Raw genomic sequence first — 19,430 nt, 5'->3', positions numbered from 1 at the left:
ACTGTTGAGCAGCAGTGTTGTTGAGCAGCCTGCACCGCTCAGTTCACACAGGCGTGATTCTTATTTTAGGCCCGCTCGTGAGAAGACGGGGCTCCACCACTCTGTTGGGTGCAGCCGGAGGGGCTTTTCACCACTCTGTTGGGTGTTTTCACCACTCTGTTGGTGCAGCCGGAGGGGCTTTTCACCACTCTGTTGGGTGCAGCCGGAGGGGCTTTTCACCACTCTGTTGGGTGCAGCCGGAGGGGCTTTTCACCACTCTGTTGGGTGCAGCCGGAGGGGCTTTTCACCACTCTGTTGGGTGCAGCCGGAGGGGCTTTTACAGTCTTGGTCTTGCTAGTGTGTCGGGGGAAGTATTTGACACACTTAAGGTGAACGTGTATCATACCAAATCATGACAGACATGACAACGTTTTTGTTGCGAGTGTCATAACTTGTGTATTTCCAGTCCTCCGCGAGGTGTGCGGTGGAATCCCTTTGTTTCCTGCACTTCGTGTCTGTGGTTTCCAATGGTCCATGCATGCGTGCACGTCAACCCGGGTTTGGGTGCTGCCAAGAAACCCCCCAACCGAGCATTAAACACCCCTTGGGCCCCAGGAGGCCCCTTCCAGGACCTGCCTAGGCATGCTGCCTGCCAAGCCCTGCCGTTTGCTGCTGCTCCTCGCTGCCTGTCTACTCCCCTGCAGCGGATTCCCCCGGCATTCAACCTGGGAGTAGCTCCCTGTGTCTGATGCCTCTCTCCGTCTCAGTTGAGACACGTCGCTCGCGGCTTCCGAGAAGCGAGGCAAAGCAGACGGGATCAGCATGGCACACATGTGGGGCTGTGTGGCTGCGTGTGTGTGTGTGTGTGTGTGTGTGTGGCTGTGTGTGTGCGTGGGCGTGCGTGTCTGTTTGCATGATGCACCTCATATACCCACAGGCTCTCTCTCTACAGGGTTAAGACTCTCATTAGCACTTAGCCAAAAATATATCCCTTTCATCTTGTCTGTCCATTATGGATCAAGAGAGGCACATCTATTACAAAGTTAATGAGGCGGGCAGATCCCTGTCCTGTAGTCTAAACATGCTATATCCACAAGACAACTCCCTGCGGTTTGCCAATTGATCCCATCAGAAATCTATAAATTGCCAAATCAATGTGTCAGCAAGTACAGTAGCTGTCCTGGAAGGGGGTCCCTGCAACTACAGCAGAGATTGACTATATTCACACCTAGGAACAAATTAATGAAGGAAGGGTCATCGTCTCTACCCTGCAATTCCAGCCGGCAGATTTGTCACACTGTGGCAAACCGCGGATGAAACTCCGGTGGAATACATTGGAGTCAATGGAGCCGAGTGGACAAGCATATGAGCAAACACTATTTCTGAATGATTGAGACCATTGTCAAATAGGCGCTTCTGGATAACCCATCATTTGCCTGCTGTGTTGCTTTTCGATGTGTACACTGTGTACTTCATACAGGTATCTAAAGAGCACAAAGTACGTTTCTGAACATGGCAAGTATCGCGAGACTGTCCACCGTTTCCTGTCTGGCAACCAAATCTTGAGATACCTCAGAGACAGAAACGATACCTGCCGCTGTTTAGATGCTGTTTAGATAAAATGATGTACTGTCTACTACTGTGCACATCGAAAAGCAAGTGATTAGAAAACAACCTGTGATATGTCTTCTTTTATATTCCTGAACTTCCGCTGCGAGATTTGCCACCCATGACATGATTGTCACATGACTCACGTCCCTTCCTTTCATTTGTTCCTAGATTCACGCAGCGGCCATTTTGCTCTCAGGTCATATTTGCGGGTTGAAACGCCACCCCGCGCAAACAAATCACTCAGCTCCATATATGATAACTGTACATTTACTTGAGCAATTTTGAGATATTTGTACAATTTCCAATAATTTTACTTCTACTCCACTACATCCCAGAGGCACATATTGTACTTTTACTCCACTACATATTTTTGTTACTAGTTACTTTGATTATTACTACTAAACGCAACACAACATTTGTGTTGTATGAGGGGGAGGGGGGCAGTCGAAACACAGCCGAAAGCCATACAACAGCTTGTAGTCCAAAATGTTGTATCAAACCATGTGACTTCTATTGGAAATGCATTGGGCCGGCCATGACACTTACATCTAGCATGCATCAATGTTGTATGAGATCGAAAGGTGTGAGTGAGGCCTAGATGTGAATCTCTGGTTTCTGATATTCACAATGGATTTGTTTTTACGTCCAGGACAGGCTTCAGACGCGCCTCCTCAGGAGACTTGGCTCAGATCTGAACCCATTTGATTTGGCGTTGGGAACCTGTTGCGACGTCGACCCCAGGCAGGGTTCAAACCCACAACTAGCTTCTGCATGAAAGGCTGCTCTGCTGTCAGGAAGAAACCACTTAACTCCAAAATATTTATTTTTCAGGAAATTAAAAAAAATACGGTATATATTATATATTCAGGAAATTAAGAAAACCTTCTATTTTTAAAACAATGCAATACTGCCTCTTCAAAGTTGGTGTTGTGACTTTATATATTGTCAATGACTTCCATGAGAGGGGGAGAGGTGGTGGAGTTACTTTTTGGGTGTTCAATAGCACTGATTTGACTGAAAATGGAGTTAAGATGTTTCCTCCCGACAGCAACTATATGCTCTCTAACCACTACACCTAGTTTCTGAAATAAAAGTAGTCAATATTAAATTTGTCTTCCCAATACTTGTGCACATACTGTATGTAGTTCAGAGGGGTTAGAATCATGGATGACTCAGGAGGACGTACTGTAGAGCAGCTGTCCAGATGGTCATGATTGCATCCGCTGTCAGTGAGTGTATGATTATGTGGGTCAATGTACCATACGGCACATTCTAAATCAGTAATGATTTCGCTGACGAAAACTAAATAAACACTAAGCTATGAGGAGGACTAAAACTATGACTATACATACATATAATTATTGACAATTCCATCAAACAAATACAAACTAAACTGTTAGGGAGGGACTAGGGGAGAAGAGATCCAGTAGAACTAAAATAACAGTCATTGTATATCGGCTATTTTCGGACGCCATCAAGACACTGCCAAAATGTGTTTTTTTGGTCAACAAAATAAACTGTAGATTTTGTCGACCAAAATCGTATGATATTTATTCGACTAAAACTAGACTCAAACTAAAACATTTCACAGGACTAAAATGTGACAAAAACGAAATCAGAAATGTCTGTCCAAATCAACACCGTTGTAAACGGCTTTATCCAAAACAGTGTTGATTTTGACACCTTTATCTAAACTTAGGGGTGCCCACACTTTTTTGACTTGAGAGCTCCTTTCTAAATAACCAGCTCAACAAGATCTACTACAGTACCTACCGAAAATATGACGTACCATTGCTGAAAATAGTTTCAATATGTACCCGAGGGGGCTTTGGAATAGCGGAGCTGCCGTTACATACAAGACAAACGCACTTGGAATGGGAAATGGAGCAGGAGAAATTGAATAGATAGGGTTGTTTTTTTTTTTTTTACGCTTCTGACGTTTTTGTGCACAGCAACACTCTACGTTTTGCATTGTGGGTTCGCAATCTATACAGTACCTTTCGGGCACCCCTGATCTAAAGGTATATAAATGCAGAGCATTTATATAGAAATGCAGACCATTATAGAAAGGCAGAGCATTTGGGTTCCGTGCAGCGGTAGTCCGGTCCGCCCCGCGGCTGAGATTAATGGGCAGTAGCCCAGCGAGCAGACAGTGTAATTATGCTACTTAGTCACTCAGTCACCAGACAGAGTGAAGTCAGCAGCACTTGAACTCAGCAGTGGGACAGTACAGGGAGATGAGCTAATATATGCACTGGTGTAAAGTAACAAAGTACATTTACTTAAGTACTGTACTTAAGCACAACTTTGAGGTATTCGTACTTTACTGGAGTATCTCCAATTTCCAATACGTTTACTTTTACTACACTACATCTCGGATCCAAATGTTGTTGTTGTTACTTTTACTCCACTACACTTATTTGACAACCTTTTAGTTACTAGTTACTTTGTAGATTTTCGATTAATGTTGCAAAACAGCCCATTCAGCCCTGTATACATTTCGATCATTTGAAAATAGCCGAACTACGAGCTCACCACTTGCAGATCTGCTATTTTCAAATGATTTGTATACATTTGAAAACTTGAAATGGGACATTATGCACAATGATTACTTTTACTTTTGGTACTTAAAGTACATTCCGATACCAATATTTTTGTACTCTTACTCAAGTACGTTTTGAATTCCGGCCATTTACTTGTAACAGAGTATTTCTACATTGCAGCATTGAGTATTTCTTCCACCCCAGACAGAGTGAAGTCAGCAACACTTGAACTCAGCAGTGGCATTTATGAAGCGGGACAACAGAGAGATGAGCTAATATGACCGTCCTCAAGGACAAGGACATGAATGGAGATTTATGACCGCTCTCAAATTACTCGCCCCATGCATGGGAACAACAAATTAGGCACAAAAAATCCCCCCAGCATCTTAAACTGACATTACTTACAAGGATATGCGGTTGTCTGATTTATTTGATTGAGATTTTAATGATTGCGGTTTGTTTGAAAATAAGTGTACGTTTATGCTCGAGAGTTTATGTAAAGGCACTGTCCTCGAGGCGGCGTGCGAGACGAGACTTTTTACCGAAACACGAAATTGTCAGCTGTTGCTGAATCCCACCTTCACTAAGGCGCTCAGCACCGTCTTACGGCTGACATTATCTCAAACGAGATGTGCCCGTGGCGCAAAGCAGCCTCGCACTGTATAGCTGTTCAATGGCCTCGTCGTCATGCAATCCTTAAGCCACATATCTCACCGCGCAACTCTCGATACCTGGGAAGCCAGCTGTAACAATGCTCACCTGTGCTCCCAAAGCAGGATCAAACAGACAAACGTGTCGGAGGGAGGCAGGAGGGAGGGAGGGGTGATGGTGGTGGTGGGGGGGCTGACGGGGGCTGTAGAGAAAGCAAAAGTGCACATGAGCTGTGAACTGTTTTTTTTTTTTCTGTGGGGGGATTTTTTTTTTTTTGCCTTTGACTTCAATAGCTCTGGCTTTTGTGTCGGGGTGGGGCGCAGCACAGCACTCATCTGTCAGAGTCAGTGGCTGCCGTGGTAGGGTTGCGCCCCGCGGGGGGCCTGAGGTCATCCTGAGTGGCGCTCTGATCTGATCAGCGCGGAGCGCAGCGCAGCACAACCCATCCACCCCCCCTACCGTACGTTGTCTTGTACAGTACATGGCCTGCAGCGTTGTGCTGCTCGCAGGCTCAGATCTGCTCAGCTCATTGGTGGAGTGACGGCTCGACACTGGCAAGGCCTGCTCTCACCTTTAGAAGTTAGAACAACAGATTGACACATGCTCCTACCACCCCTCTCTCTCTCTCTACGTCTCTCTCACACACACACACACACACACACAAGACATAAACACGCACGCATGCACGCACGCACACAGACAGACAGACTATCTCATTCCCTCAAACTGTGGAATCTAGAATATGTGGTGAACGCACACATCTACCCAAGAGCCCTCATTATTTAAAAATGTATGCCTTTACAATAGCATGTCAGTTTGTTTGTACAAGGGACCTAAAGGCTGTAGAGTAAACGGACATCAAATCGGAAACACGGACGACCTTGATACCCGTTGCCTGTTCTGGAAGGCAGTGTGTGCAGTTCTGTTCGAGCCTGTCATGTCCCTAAGCATGTTAAAACACGGTCATAGCAAATATCCCCTCCGCTCCTCCATCCCCTCTCACCTTATTTCTTGAGAAAAAAGAAAAAAAAGTAGGCAATTAAAATTAATTACCTCAATGAAACTATAATGGTTTCTGGCATCGCGGGTCGAACTTGGCTGTCTCATTGTGGTGATTAATCGCTTCTTAGGCCCATCTACGCCAGCCCTCTGGTATAAAGGAATGCCATCTTTTTTCTGTCCGCGACCGGCAAACCCACAGCTGCACACACCGTCATCCCTAAAACACAGACATCAGCTCTGGAGGAAAAACCACAAATTGATGACAGGACGGTGGGGCACGTGTTTTAGATTGTACACAGGGGCTTCCCCCCCCCCCAACGGGCTAAGCAACAGACAGGTCCCCAGCATGTGCTATCTTTGAGATGATCAGGATCCAAGCACAGCAGACAAGGGGGAACACTTAGGAAAGTCAACGCTAATAGGGCATATCCCTGCCCTGGAGTGGGGCTGCTAGCTTGCCTTCCCGTTGGGGGGGGGGGGTGGGGGAGGTTGATGAAAGCAAACAAACAGCAGTAATACAGTACAGTATAAACTACACATACAGTATAAGTCAATGAAACGGTAGAGTGAGCACACTGGCTATAGGAGGAACTCGCGCACACACACTCACATACACACAGGTAACAATTAAATGACTGAGAGAATCATAAGCAACGCTAAAAGAAATTGCAACTGAAAGCACTAACATACTTGGAGCCAGAGTGCACGTTAATTCTGTATGGATGGTCAAGTCTCTCTGCATTTCACAGGGCCCTTTTGGCACATCACCACCAGGGCCATTGTGGTGCCGAGTTCAGGGAGGGCGGCCTCGTCCAGCGCGGAGTGTGTTCTTTCAATGAACTGCCCTATAGAAGTGTCCTATTCTAAGTACAGGGAGGCGGAATAGTAAAGGGGATACATCGTGTTAATTGAATCAGGCAGGCCGGCTACATTTATTGTCATGAGTAAGGACGACTTGTTGGACGCAGGGCTGCACTGTGTGACAAAGGAACTGTAATTATCCCATTCTGGGCGGGAACCCCTTTTGGTGTTAGCATTATGTTATGCTTTAGCTATTGAAAAATAGCAGATCTACAAGCTCATAGCGTGCCACCGAGTGGTGCGCTACGAGCTTGTAGGTCTGCTATTCTTGAAAAATCAAAGAACGACTGACAGAAAACTGTCAGGATGTAGAAGACATTTTTTTAATCTGATCTCGGGGTCAAAATGGGATAAATTATGGTCTCCTGTCCACCCACCACTTGGTCCCTTTCCATTTTTTGCCTCCAGAATACTTAACAGCACCAAAAGTACAGGCTCAGTGATATAACATTAACGTCTGTTCTACCGTGCGTTGCCAGGTCCTTGGCCCTGGGGCAGCAGTACTCGTCCCTGGGATCCCAGCCCATCCTGTGCGGCTCCATCCCCGGCCTGGTGCCCAAGCAGCTGCGCTTCTGCCGCAACTACATCGAGATCATGCCCAGCGTGGCCGAGGGCGTCAAGCTGGGCATCCAAGAGTGCCAGCACCAGTTCAGAGGCCGTCGGTGGAACTGCACCACCATCAAGGACAATCTGGCCATCTTTGGCCCCGTGCTGGATAAAGGTAAGGTTCTTTATAATGATGAAAAGATTAGCGCAGATAAAAGTGTGATCGATGGGGCTCTTGACAAGACAGAAAAATGGATAACAAGCTGTTGAAAAATCTAATAAACTAAGATTCCTGCAAGCTGTTACAAGTGTCGAGGTAAAAGCCTCTCAGAACTACCGCTTATTATCCCGGCCCATTCCTTGGGCTTTTGCTGACTATACTAGCGCAATTACAATAATATACACCTAGTCCTGGCCACAGTGAGAAATGAGTGCCAGTGCAAGCACGGACATATTATTCAGCTTTTTTTCCCAATCCTTACCGTTAATACCTTTAGAGTTTAGAGACTCCGTCTTTGGAGTCTTTGGATCTTCTTTTTGGGTTTCTTAAAAGGTGCAACACATGTACATGAAAGAAGGTCAGTGATGTAAATCTACCAAAGGTACAGCTGATGCGGACGTTTCAATCAGACACTGAAGGCATTTGTTAACCATCTCAATGCCAACGGCGACTGTTATACAATCGACATTTGTCCGAATTTATTGAGAGGATATAGCCAATTGAGATGCAGCATCTCATTTTAGAGGGGGTCCTATGCACAGATAAAACATTACATAGAGTACAGTGCAAGCACGCAATACACAGTACACAATATACAATACACACATGTAGAGATGTACAGTTAGCTTGCTCATCCTCTCCCACCCACGCCCCGAGCCCTCAACTCAATTTAGACAAAGAAATGGAGAATACAGTACAGTGACTTGTACCCCCGTCCCTACAAACCTGACACAAAAACACACAGAACACACAGAGGCAACAGTAGCCGGGGATGCACAGCTCGAGGCCCTGTGCAATCCCTATAAAGATGGGGGGGGGGGTTTGCGAGTGTTGCGAGTGTGGCCGCCGCTTGGAAATGAATTAGCCTCTGTGTGTCAGAGGGGAATGGGGATCCGGGGCAGAAATGGGGCTAGTGTGAGCCTCCTTGGCTCCTCAGTCAAATGAAATGGAGAGGGGAGGCCAAATGAGATTACAGGCAATAGAAAAGGGCCGGGGGCTCCGCTCATCCCCTACTGTGCATGAAGACCAGTGCGCGCCTCACATCGCCCGGGCTCCCACGGACGGCCCATTCACACGCCCTTTTGACTCTGTTATGAAAACAGGCTGAAAGGGGGAATCTCTCCCCAACCTATAGCACCAGGTCCGCACGGTGGGACGAGGAGGGCGAAGATTGGGAGAACAGAAAGGGAAGACAAAATAACGGACGGAGGGAAGTACGCATAAGGAAGGAACTATAACCGCTAGGTGTTTGACGACGTCTGACGCAGACGGAGCGCCGCGCGCAGACGGAGCTCGGATAAGGAAAGGCCAAGAGCTGCCAGCCCCAATCCGCGGGCTCCCTCGCCGGTGTGTCAGCTACCAAGGCATTGTTGGTGGTGGTGGTGGCTGCCTGAGGAAAGCAGGGGGGGTTGAGGTCTGGCGGAGGTGGCGGCGGGGTGGTAGTGGAGGATGGGGTTTGAGCTCGGGGTGTTGGCGGAGGGGTGACTGGTAGAGGAGGAGGAGGAGGAGGGGGAGGGGGAGGAGGAGGATGAGGGGGTTTAGGGAGTTTAGGGAATGCCAGCTCCGGGCAGAGCGGGGCTGTGGGGGCGCGAGTCGCTGGGTCCTTTGTGTCGGGTAATACGGTGTGACACAAGGGAAACAAAGGCGGATTGATGGGCACAGCAGGTAGCAGGAGCAGCGCTAGCCTTGGCTAACGGCCAGAAGCTCCAGGGGCCCTCGGCTCACAGGCCCCTGTTGTGGACAGCCGAGTGGGGCCTGCCAGGGCGAGCTGGGACGCCCAACATTAGGTGTGTGTGTGTGTGTGTGTGTGTGTGTCACTCCAAATATGCATTCACTGGAGACTGGACCACAGTTAATACGTATACTGATAGTACGACGGCTAAGTATCACATATCTAGATCATTTAAAAGCGGTCACAAGAGCACAACAGAGCTCCAAAGACTGTGTTCCGTCTGTAGTTCCTAGGAGTACATCAGATCAGTCTTTTGACCTTTCACCCCGTGAACTATGACCCCATTCAGACGAGCCAAACAATGAACCCAGAGGCTCCTGTTGCACGGAGGGTCCGAAATTCAGACACAAAATCATAACACAGCGAAGAATGCAGTGGGCATGATAGTGAACGTTATTACCGTACGGTACTTAGTCTACTTTGAGTCTTACGGGAACTTGACCTCTATAGTCATTTTCTCTTACATTTTGGGGCAACTTGGGAGCACTGCTCCACATGTTCTGAAGAGTAGTGGGATGTGTGTGTGTGTGTGTGTGTGTGTGTGAGCATGCATGCGTGCGTGTTCTGTATGTGTATGAGAGGTGCTGAAGTGAAATGGGTGAGCCACGGTAAGTGTGCTGCGATTGTGAAACAATGGTGTCTAGTTACATAATAAGCTGTTGCATTCAAGGGTGGCGTAACTCTATCCCCGAGCACATCATCCAAACCCCACCCCGCCCCCACCCCACCCCCACCCCCCACACACACAAACCACTCTCGCACTCAAAACAAGGCCGACGACGTACTGCTAGGTTTCAGCAGAAGGCCTTGGGGCTCTTGAACGGCGAGATGGAGGAGGGAGGAGGGTAACATTCCTGAAACACTATCCAGATGCAAAGCAGCACACCTCGAGGATGACAGGAGGTCACCCAAATCCCACAGAGCGCTATAGGACTCACTGACACGGACCACAATGGACCCATGTCACTGTTTTCTGCTTCGGCACCGTGTCACCTCACGGCTGACCATCGGGGGAAATACGTACACTCAGCAAGATTTGATATAACGCTCTGTGACTCGAGCGGCTGGGTAGAGGTGTTTCGATTCTTTGGTATAGCTCTTTGGTATAGCTCATTTAAAATTGAGTTTTAAGAGCAGGGTTGTTTAGGCGTCACTTAGATTCACACCTAGAGTACAGTTACAGTGGCAAACTGGTGTCATTCTATTCTATTCTATCTATCTATCTATTCTATTCTATCTATTCTATTCTATTCATCCATCCATAATGTACTGGTACCGTTACTGTACTGGTACTGTATGTTTTTGCGAGAAGATGAAAAGTTGCGCGAAAGGAGTTTTCATCTCTTGCAATGTTGCCAGCAGATGCTGCTTTTTTGTTGTTGTTGCCGTTGAACAAAAGACTGACAGATCTTTTTTTGTGTATCCGTCTCCCCCCCATCTATATAGCAACCAGAGAGTCTGCGTTCGTGCACGCCATAGCGTCGGCAGGGGTGGCGTTCGCAGTGACGCGCTCGTGCGCCGAGGGCACGTCGACCATGTGCGGCTGTGACTCCCACCACAAGGGCCCGCCCGGGGAGGGATGGAAGTGGGGCGGCTGCAGCGAGGACGCAGAGTTCGGCGTGCTGGTGTCCAGGGAGTTCGCCGACGCCAGGGAGAACCGCCCGGACGCTCGCTCAGCGATGAACCGGCACAACAACGAGGCAGGGCGCACGGTAAATACCATTGGATGAAATGTTCTTTCACGGATCAGTTATCGCCGTGTATACGGAAGACCTGAGGCCAATTCTACAGATGTCTTATAAATCAATAGTTTTCACACAAGATATATAAAAATAATAATAAAAAACAAAAAGTGATATTTGAATAGCCAACGCAAAAATCTAAAATGACACGGATGCTTTCCCGGTTAACATGGAGCCTAGTGTATAGAGGGTATTCGCATGCATCAAGTGAGTGCCTAATCGAGTGATGAAGTGAGTTTAACTTCGTTTAATGCAATCAGACTTTTCTGTTAGATGTATGAGCTGTCATGGCCACAAAGTAGCTTTTTGCCACTCAGTAGGCGATTCCGGCCGGGTATGATAATGACGATGTCACTCGCATACCCTCGATTCTGGGTTCAACAAGCTCACAACGCATCGCAAGCTTGTAAATCGGCAGTTGTTGGCGAAGAGATTCAGTGTAGGGGGGGAAAAAGGAGCGTACCTAGTACAGGGCCCTGGGGTCTCCTGTTGTGACTGTATATGTAGGGTTTAAGCGGCAACATGTCGCATCGAGAACACCCACATGGCCGACTGTGCAAAGGTCGCCATGCGCTCCTCCGCGCATTTTGTGGTTCACGGCACCGTAACGCCTCACGTTATTCAGTCAACCTCAGCACATTATTACACAACAAATTAATGTAGGAAACACCCTACGCACACCCAGCCCTGCGGCCTATATAGCAAAAGGTTGAAAGCACGGGAGATGTACAATGAACAATGACCCGACTGTTTTTGGCAAAGGAATGGAATTATCCGGTATAGACATTACTCGTTGACATTACCGATTGTACTGTGTGACAGACAAGGATTTCGCCGTTTGACTTCTGCCCACATTTCTGTGAGTTTCCACCCGAAAAGTAGCACTTCACTTTGAATGACTGCGTAATTACTGATCTAAGCAACAGCCGCCCACCCCCCCCACACACACCCAGCCCACCTTTCTCCCCCCCACACCTTCCCTTTCATGCCTTGCATCCCAATGAAAAAAAATCCCTGACAGACAAATAGCCCGAGTGAGTTGAGGGGTGAAAAAAAAAGAGAAGGGAATCAGTGGTAGTCTTAAACCATCACGGGCTGCTGTCACCGCGGGGATAAAATACCCAGTGTGGCGCAGCTCGCTGGGGGGCGATTTGGAGGGATCACACAGCAACAACACAGGAGCAGCTGAAGCCGAGACCACAGGAGCTGCACAGGCAACAACCCAGTTAGGAGTTAGGACCCTTCTCTCTCTCTCCTCTTCTCCATGACCTCCACACCCTCCCCACCCCTCTCTCTAGTCTAGCATGATCTCAGCCACACCACCTGGCCCTCTCACGCTCCGCCGTCTAAATCACCCGGGGCTCCTGGGAGATCTGACCTGCCGACTGGCATGAGGAGCTCTCAAGAAGTGATGTCATGGTCACAGACACCCATCCTCCCCCCCTCCCTGTCTACCTCATCAACTCTGCCCCACCCCACCCTTGACATACTCTCATGCAGAGATGCCACAGAGCACCGGCCTTCCGCCTCAGCAGCTCACTGGGGATTTCGCAGCTGAGCTCTATATAAAAAAGGCAAAATTCAGAAAAGAGGCAATTAACAGTAGCAACCGGGCTTCTGCTTCTCCGCAGTGTCACTTGCTGTGAACGGCGAGCTGTGGACACATTTCTCTCCTGGGCCTGGCCGGGTGGTGGTGGTGCTGCGCTGTTCTTCTTGGCCTAGTCGGTGGGGCGTTTAGTGGTTTTGTTCGTCCACATTACCGAATTTCCTGTAAATCGCCAACCGTGACATTCAAACAGACCCTCACTCTGCACAGATCTGCTCGACTTCCCCTGTGGTGTCGAGCAGAATGCATGGGGGAACCAGATCAAAGGCCGAACCCGGCTAAACGGCTGGGTTTATACCGCCTGCCCATATCTACCATTTGTCCCATACGTGACACACACACATCGGAAATACGTACACAGGAAAGTGTAAAGAAGTGCAAATCCCTGCTCACTGCTCAGGTTAAAATTACCACAGTATAGTAGTATAGACCAAGGTTTTCTGCAGACGCTGTGGGCAGACCAGGAATTCTTCCCCTCATCAGACACCACACAACCAAAGCAATCTGTGCGAGATAAGAAGATTTGACTGTAGATGACATACGACTAGGGCTGGGTACTGGGTGACAGTACGTTTACGGTATAACAGGCAAACTGGTGACGTCATGGTACTGTAGGCATGGATATTAAGCAGGACATTCTTATCCCACTGTTGTATTTCTAATCTGCCCCCCCTCCTCGCGTCTCTTTCAGACCATTCTGGACCACATGCACTTGCGCTGCAAATGCCACGGCCTGTCGGGCAGCTGCGAGGTGAAGACGTGCTGGTGGGCGCAGCCCGACTTCCGCATGCTGGGCGACTACCTGAAGGACAAGTACGACAGCGCCTCCGAGATGGTGGTGGAGAAGCACCGCGAGTCGCGCGGCTGGGTGGAGACGCTGCGCGCCAAGTACGCCTTCTTCAAGCACCCGACGGAGCGCGACCTGGTCTACTACGAGGGCTCGCCCAACTTCTGCGAGCCCAACCCGGAGACGGGCTCGTTTGGGACGCGCGACCGCGTCTGCAACGTGTCGTCGCACGGCATCGAGGGCTGCGACCTGCTGTGCTGCGGCCGCGGCCACAACACCCGGACTGAGAAGCGCAAGGAGAAGTGCCACTGCATCTTCCACTGGTGCTGCTACGTCAGCTGCCAGGAGTGCGTGCGCGTCTACGACGTGCACACGTGCAAGTGAGAGAGGCCCCCGCGGCGGGTCGGACTAGACAGAAAACGACGGACAGATAGACAAGACTGCTGCCCCCCCCCCCCCCACCCCACCTCCCCTGCCCGACACCAATAGATATACCTCCCCCATCACAGATATATAGACCCACTCCCACTCTGCTGCAGTACAACCTACGCATACACACACACGCGCAGACGTCAGTGGGTAATGGCACTTTTTCTGACCCCGGAACTATTTTCTTTGCGTGTTATCTGAATGAAAAATCCACCTTCCGCAGAATCTGCCTTCAAGAACCATGTGTGACCACAGAGTGACAACCAGCAGGGTCCGTTCCCATGAGAACAAGAAGCTTGAGTTGTTCCCCGATTCATCTTTCCCTGCAGCATCGACCCCTCCCCCCCCCCTCTTTATTTATTTCCCCCTTCTCCATGCCAAACGTGCAACGGTTGTGGGCACCTAACACTTTTGTTTAGTTTTTAGTTTGTTTCTTTTTACCTGTGAGAGTAATGCAGTAAATAAAGAAAAAGAATCACACTTGTGTGAAGTGAGGGGCGCTCTTATCATCATACATCACATTCCGTGCTCAGCCAATCGAATCATCACATTCCGTGCTACGGACACACACACACACACACACACACACACACACACACAAAGCTGTGCACAGGAGGGGCTAGCGCCCCTCAAAAATAGATGACTTTCAGTCTTTTCATTTTGCTTTCGAGCGGACGTTCCTTTTTAACTAACAGTGCAACTTCCGCCGGGTCAGCTCGTCCCCGGAAGAAAAAACTAAAAAACAAACAAACAGAACATACTGAAGAACACGTGGAGTCCCGGGTAGCCACCACTTCTAACTACTGAACTGAACTCAAAGCACGGGCCAGTGCTGGAAGCACCACGACCCTGTCTTTGTACACTACTGAATTGAAGACCTCCCCTTACGACCCCCTGAAGTCTGATGCATAGTTGGTTGCGCGCCAGCGTCGAGCGCTGAAAATGGCCCGACCTGCTATTTCCCTTGTACGACACGACGCGCAAACCAAGTATAAATCAGGCTCGACTCCCCCCCCCCCCCCCCCCTCTGGTTTTACCACCCCCGCCTCCTCACTCAACTGTACTGAATGAACAGCAACCAGTCAACTTTTGAGATGCCTGGAAGATATATTTATCTATATGCCTGATTTTTATTGCCCCTGCATTTCTGAAATATTAACGGTGGGCCGAGACTGGAGGTATGCAGGAGGGGACGTGTGCGAGAGCAAGCATGCTCATTCCCCCTTTGACTGACAACCCTGCAACTGTACGTATTTATGCACTACTTAGCAACACAGAATCGCAGGTGGTAAATATCTTGAGTATTGTTCAATGGGAGGGAAATTCTCCAAAACCTTGGCAGGTCTGGCGATGAATGTGGAGATTCCTTTTCTTTGTGTTGTGCGTGTGCGTGCGCGCGATCGAACCCCATGATGCTAAAGTGCTCATAAGTTCCACCCAACGAAAAAAGTAGTCCAATGCGTCACTGTGACGTATTAGACAGCATTATTTACATTAAGAAACAGATCAGCGAAAAGTATGTTCACAAACAAATGTTGAGGTTCAAATGATACATTCAAGATAATTCTAAGGACATATATTACTGTACCATGTATTGGGAGATTATTATTAATATACGGTGCATTTCATTGGAATCTCCTTGGGTCTGAGACCCTGGTCTGAAGCAGATCTTCTGACTGGAGGGGACATGTGGAGACTACAGGGACCAGAGGGTGTTTCAAGTCACTCATTTTTAAAGGGCCCACTGGCTTTTTAAGAAGCCTGATTTATGAACTTGGGAGTCCTCTCAGGCTAACCGAAACACTTATTTTGGTTTTTGAGCCATTAGCGGCAAAGTTGTTTTACAATAGAGTTTATAGGAGGACTTAAATGTGACCTTTTTATTATATAATATGGGCCGCGGCCCAGTTGCTGACAAAAATGTGTTAGCAACTGGGCTGCCGTCCATGTCATCGCAGAAGTGGCTTTATTAGAAACAGAAGTTACTGGCATTTAAGTGCCAGGAGCGTCTGCTTCTAATAAGTGACAGTGGTACAAGTGCTTTCCGGATGGCCCTAAAGTACTCCCAGTTCGTGGTAGACCAGATTATGTTTCTTAAAAACTCGAACAAACCCTTTAATTAGGTTTTCTGAGAACCTTCGGTGAGAAAACAAAAGAGAGAAGGCAAGTTGGGAAACCTATTGGTGGAGAGCCACGATTTATGTGTGCAAGATGTGAATGGTTGTGTGTGCGCTTCTGATGGCTGCCAGTGACACACAGTGACAGTGTGTGTGGTCGAGGGAGGGAGGCGGAGGGGGAACGATGGATTGATGGATGGATAGATGGATAGATGGCAGGCTGGCTCTTCACAATGGTGGAACAAACAGCGAGAGGTTTCCACACAACATGTTCCGACAGTCCCAACTCCTTCCTATTAATTATATTCAACAACAAAACTACAAGTTACCCACACCATAGTGTATAGGCTCTGTGACATAGCTTAGCAACTCCGTCACCTACGGTACTAAAAAAAGCCCTCCCTACACCCCTGCCACACCCCCACCCCCCGCCGCGCCTGCTATATCCAAAGTTTTGTACAAAGGTTTTAAAGTGAATAATTCCCTTTTTTATTTTATAATCTGAAATGTTATGTTTTTATAAATATTATTTATTATACAATGTATATATCTGTATGACTGAACTAAGATTATATATTTGAAGAACAATGTTGAGTGTCTCATCATGCTTTTGCTTTGTTAAACACAGGTACTTTATTTGAAATCACTTGCAGGCTTGTATTTGTTTGGTTTTGTTTAGATATTTGGAGGGGGCATCAGTTAAGTTTTGGTGTTAGCATTATGTTATGCTTTAGCTATTGAAAAATAGCAGATCTACAAGCTCATAGCGTGCCACTGAGTGGCGCGCTACGAGCTTGTAGCTCTGCTATTTTTGAAAAATCGAAGAACGACTGACATAGAAACATAGCTTTTTCAGAAAACTGTCATTTTCAAACAGACATTTTTAGAATCTGATCTCAGGTCAGAATGGGTTAAGCGTATCTATGAGACCTGCTCTTCGCAGACTCATGTATAACACTAGATGTTGCACACGAGACTTATGAGCTCCTTTCTCTCTAAATTGAAGTTATGGTGTTCCAAACTGTGATAGAAAAGTGCTCCTTGCATAATAAATAGAATCATGCCATACAACCTCATCAAAATGTCTCCATCATCCCTAGATATAGACGCAGAACAATCAAGTCAAGTCACAGCAAAATGAGCTCCATACATTTAAACGCAACTAAGCCTACCTCGTTGTACGATGAATAGAGAAAATAACCAATCTTAAAATTTTAAATAAATCATTCATATAATTGCCACGTGTGGATATCCGGGGGTTAACGTGGTTAACATTTGACATTAGCAACATTAGTCTTAACAGTAGAGCTACAGTCAAAGTGCAATAGCATCAATGTAATCATCAGCCATTTGAAGATCTTTACTTGTACAGCAGTTGTATTTTAGAAGACATAATTGCCTGCACCTTGTAAATATTAAGCAGAACCCATGAGGTTAGTATTTAGTTCAAGAGGACTATGGTGCATTATAGTTACCTCATCCATGTACAGTATGACACACATGTGGATATTCCCACTTCAACATCAGCTGGTGAGCACAGCCATCAACAGATGTTGATGTTGTGACCGATGCCAAGCATCCATACAGTCAGTCGTCAGTTCTGTTCAAACTACTATAGCCCAAGACATGTCAATGGGCCAACTCTCAAGGCACACATGCATTCAGAGCAAAAATAACAGATCTGCAAGCTCACAGGTCGAGCCCGTGGATCTGCCATTTTTACCATTGCGTAATAAATACAGTATATATAAAAAAACAAACAAGATAACATTTTTAATGTTTGCCTATAATGACATTCCGAGGTTGGAATTGGTTAAAATATATAGTTTATAGTGGTTAAAATACTTTGTTTTAGGTTATTTAATTGAGAAATGATCATCCCAAGGAAAGCGTTTGCAGACACTCACAGTAGTTACAGTACATGTGAATGCACTTTCAATCATTTTTTGTTGTCCTCGTTTACGGTAAGAATACATGTCTGAAGAAAATGGGTTCTTGCTACATCTATGTCTCATTTATTTTACAAATACTTCCATGTACCAAAAGGCCAAATGGCTAGTGCAAATAATATCCACTACAAACAGATATTGGACATAATTCATATCATCGGGGTCAGTGGTAATTATTATGTTTTTAAATGAAGTGACATTCTTTCCCACAAGTTAGTCAACATGCCAATTCTAGATTCCTGTGTATTCCAGTCCCTTGTTGCTGAAAATAGCGACTGCACGTGACTGCCATAGAACGACATATAACCGTGTCATAAGTAAGGATCCAAAAGTGGGTGGCTTTAGAGTCAGATCCAATCAGATCCCTGTATAACACCAGCTGCGAAGGACAACGGTCTAGTCCAATAGCCACTGAATACACACAGTCTTCTCACGGTGTACAGAGATTGCTCAACACAGAACTATGGAGAGGATTTGCCATGAAACCACAAAGTAAAAGGGATATGCTTACATTAGAAAGATAAACCCATACCAAATCCCCATAAAGCTCATATTTACTACGGTTAGGGTTGGCTTTAGATACAGGGAACTATTTATTGCCATGCCTATACGGTAGTTTTTAAGGAATGGCTATTTACCATTTGGGTCTACGAGTCGGTCTAATCTTGCAAACCGCTGGACCACACGCTACCATTAGTACACATCCCCGTTATTGTGCATAATAATATGCATGCATTTTTACGTCCAGATACGCCGTCCAGGACAGGCTTCAGACGCGCCTCCTCGGGAGACTTGGCTCAGCTCTGAACCCATTTGCGTTAGGAGCCCGTTGTGACCGCATGCCCTCGCTGACGTCGAGCTCAGGCAGGGTTCAAACCCACAACCTTCCGCATGAAAGAAAGGCATATGCTCTAACCACTACACTCTGGCGGCCCATTGTGCATAATATGCACAATGGGCCAATTGCAATATAGATAAATACATCATCCATGACTGTTATAGACTGCCGTGGCCAATTATGAAGTCTGAGATCTAAATGAAATCCACAATATTAGACTATGTATTGTGTTGTGTCCAACTTCTGTGCAAGGCATTTACAATGAGTGGCATCAATATAGAATCATTACGCAACATGACCACTTTTTAAATGACATCAGGCAGAGACTGGTATTATAATTGACTTATGTAGTATGTAAAACAAATTAACTACCGTATTAAAGGACCACTTCACCACTTTTCAACCTATCTTCATATAATAGGTCCTCAATAATAATCATGAAAAAATTGCACGATTTCTTTCTACTCAGTCTGTGTCTCATAGGACGGCTGTGGGCAGTTTAGAAACCGTCTTCCAGTGACATCATCATGAGGCAGATATTTTTTTAAACAAGATTATTTTACAAAAATATTTAGATTTTCATTATCGTGAGAACGATGGCTTCCATTTTCGCATTGCAAATTTTCAGGACTAGAAAGCCTGCAGTTTCTATTAGCTTGTATTCCCCATCGATTATGTCACTGGAAGACGGTTTCTGAACTGCAATAGAAAACAATTGCGCCATTTTTTCATGATTATTAGTGAGGACCTATTATATGAAGATAGGTTGAAAAGTGGTCCTTTAAGTATGGACAATTATTCACCATTCTTCAAAACA

General features: G+C 46.8%; 1 protein-coding gene across 1 annotated transcript in view; it reads left to right on the top strand.

Annotated features, from left to right (window-relative positions):
• Positions 1–13,664, top strand: part of wnt3 (wingless-type MMTV integration site family, member 3) — a gene marked incomplete at its 3' end in the record, with an annotated part of 34,570 nt that extends 20,906 nt beyond the window's left edge. Inside the window, exons 2-4 of the mRNA XM_083787819.1 lie at positions 7,127–7,368; positions 10,592–10,857; positions 13,185–13,664. Coding sequence (XP_083643945.1) covers positions 7,127–7,368; positions 10,592–10,857; positions 13,185–13,664 — 988 coding nt within the window. The remainder of the gene's footprint in view (positions 1–7,126; positions 7,369–10,591; positions 10,858–13,184) is intronic.
• Between the last annotated feature and the right edge of the window lie 5,766 nt (positions 13,665–19,430).

Source organism: Protomyctophum parallelum, assembly GCF_964188405.1.
Source record: "Protomyctophum parallelum genome assembly, chromosome: 17".
Taxonomy (NCBI): Eukaryota; Metazoa; Chordata; class Actinopteri; order Myctophiformes; family Myctophidae; genus Protomyctophum; species Protomyctophum parallelum.
Note: the sequence above shows the minus strand (reverse complement) of the source record. Positions and strands in the feature narration are given on the sequence as shown.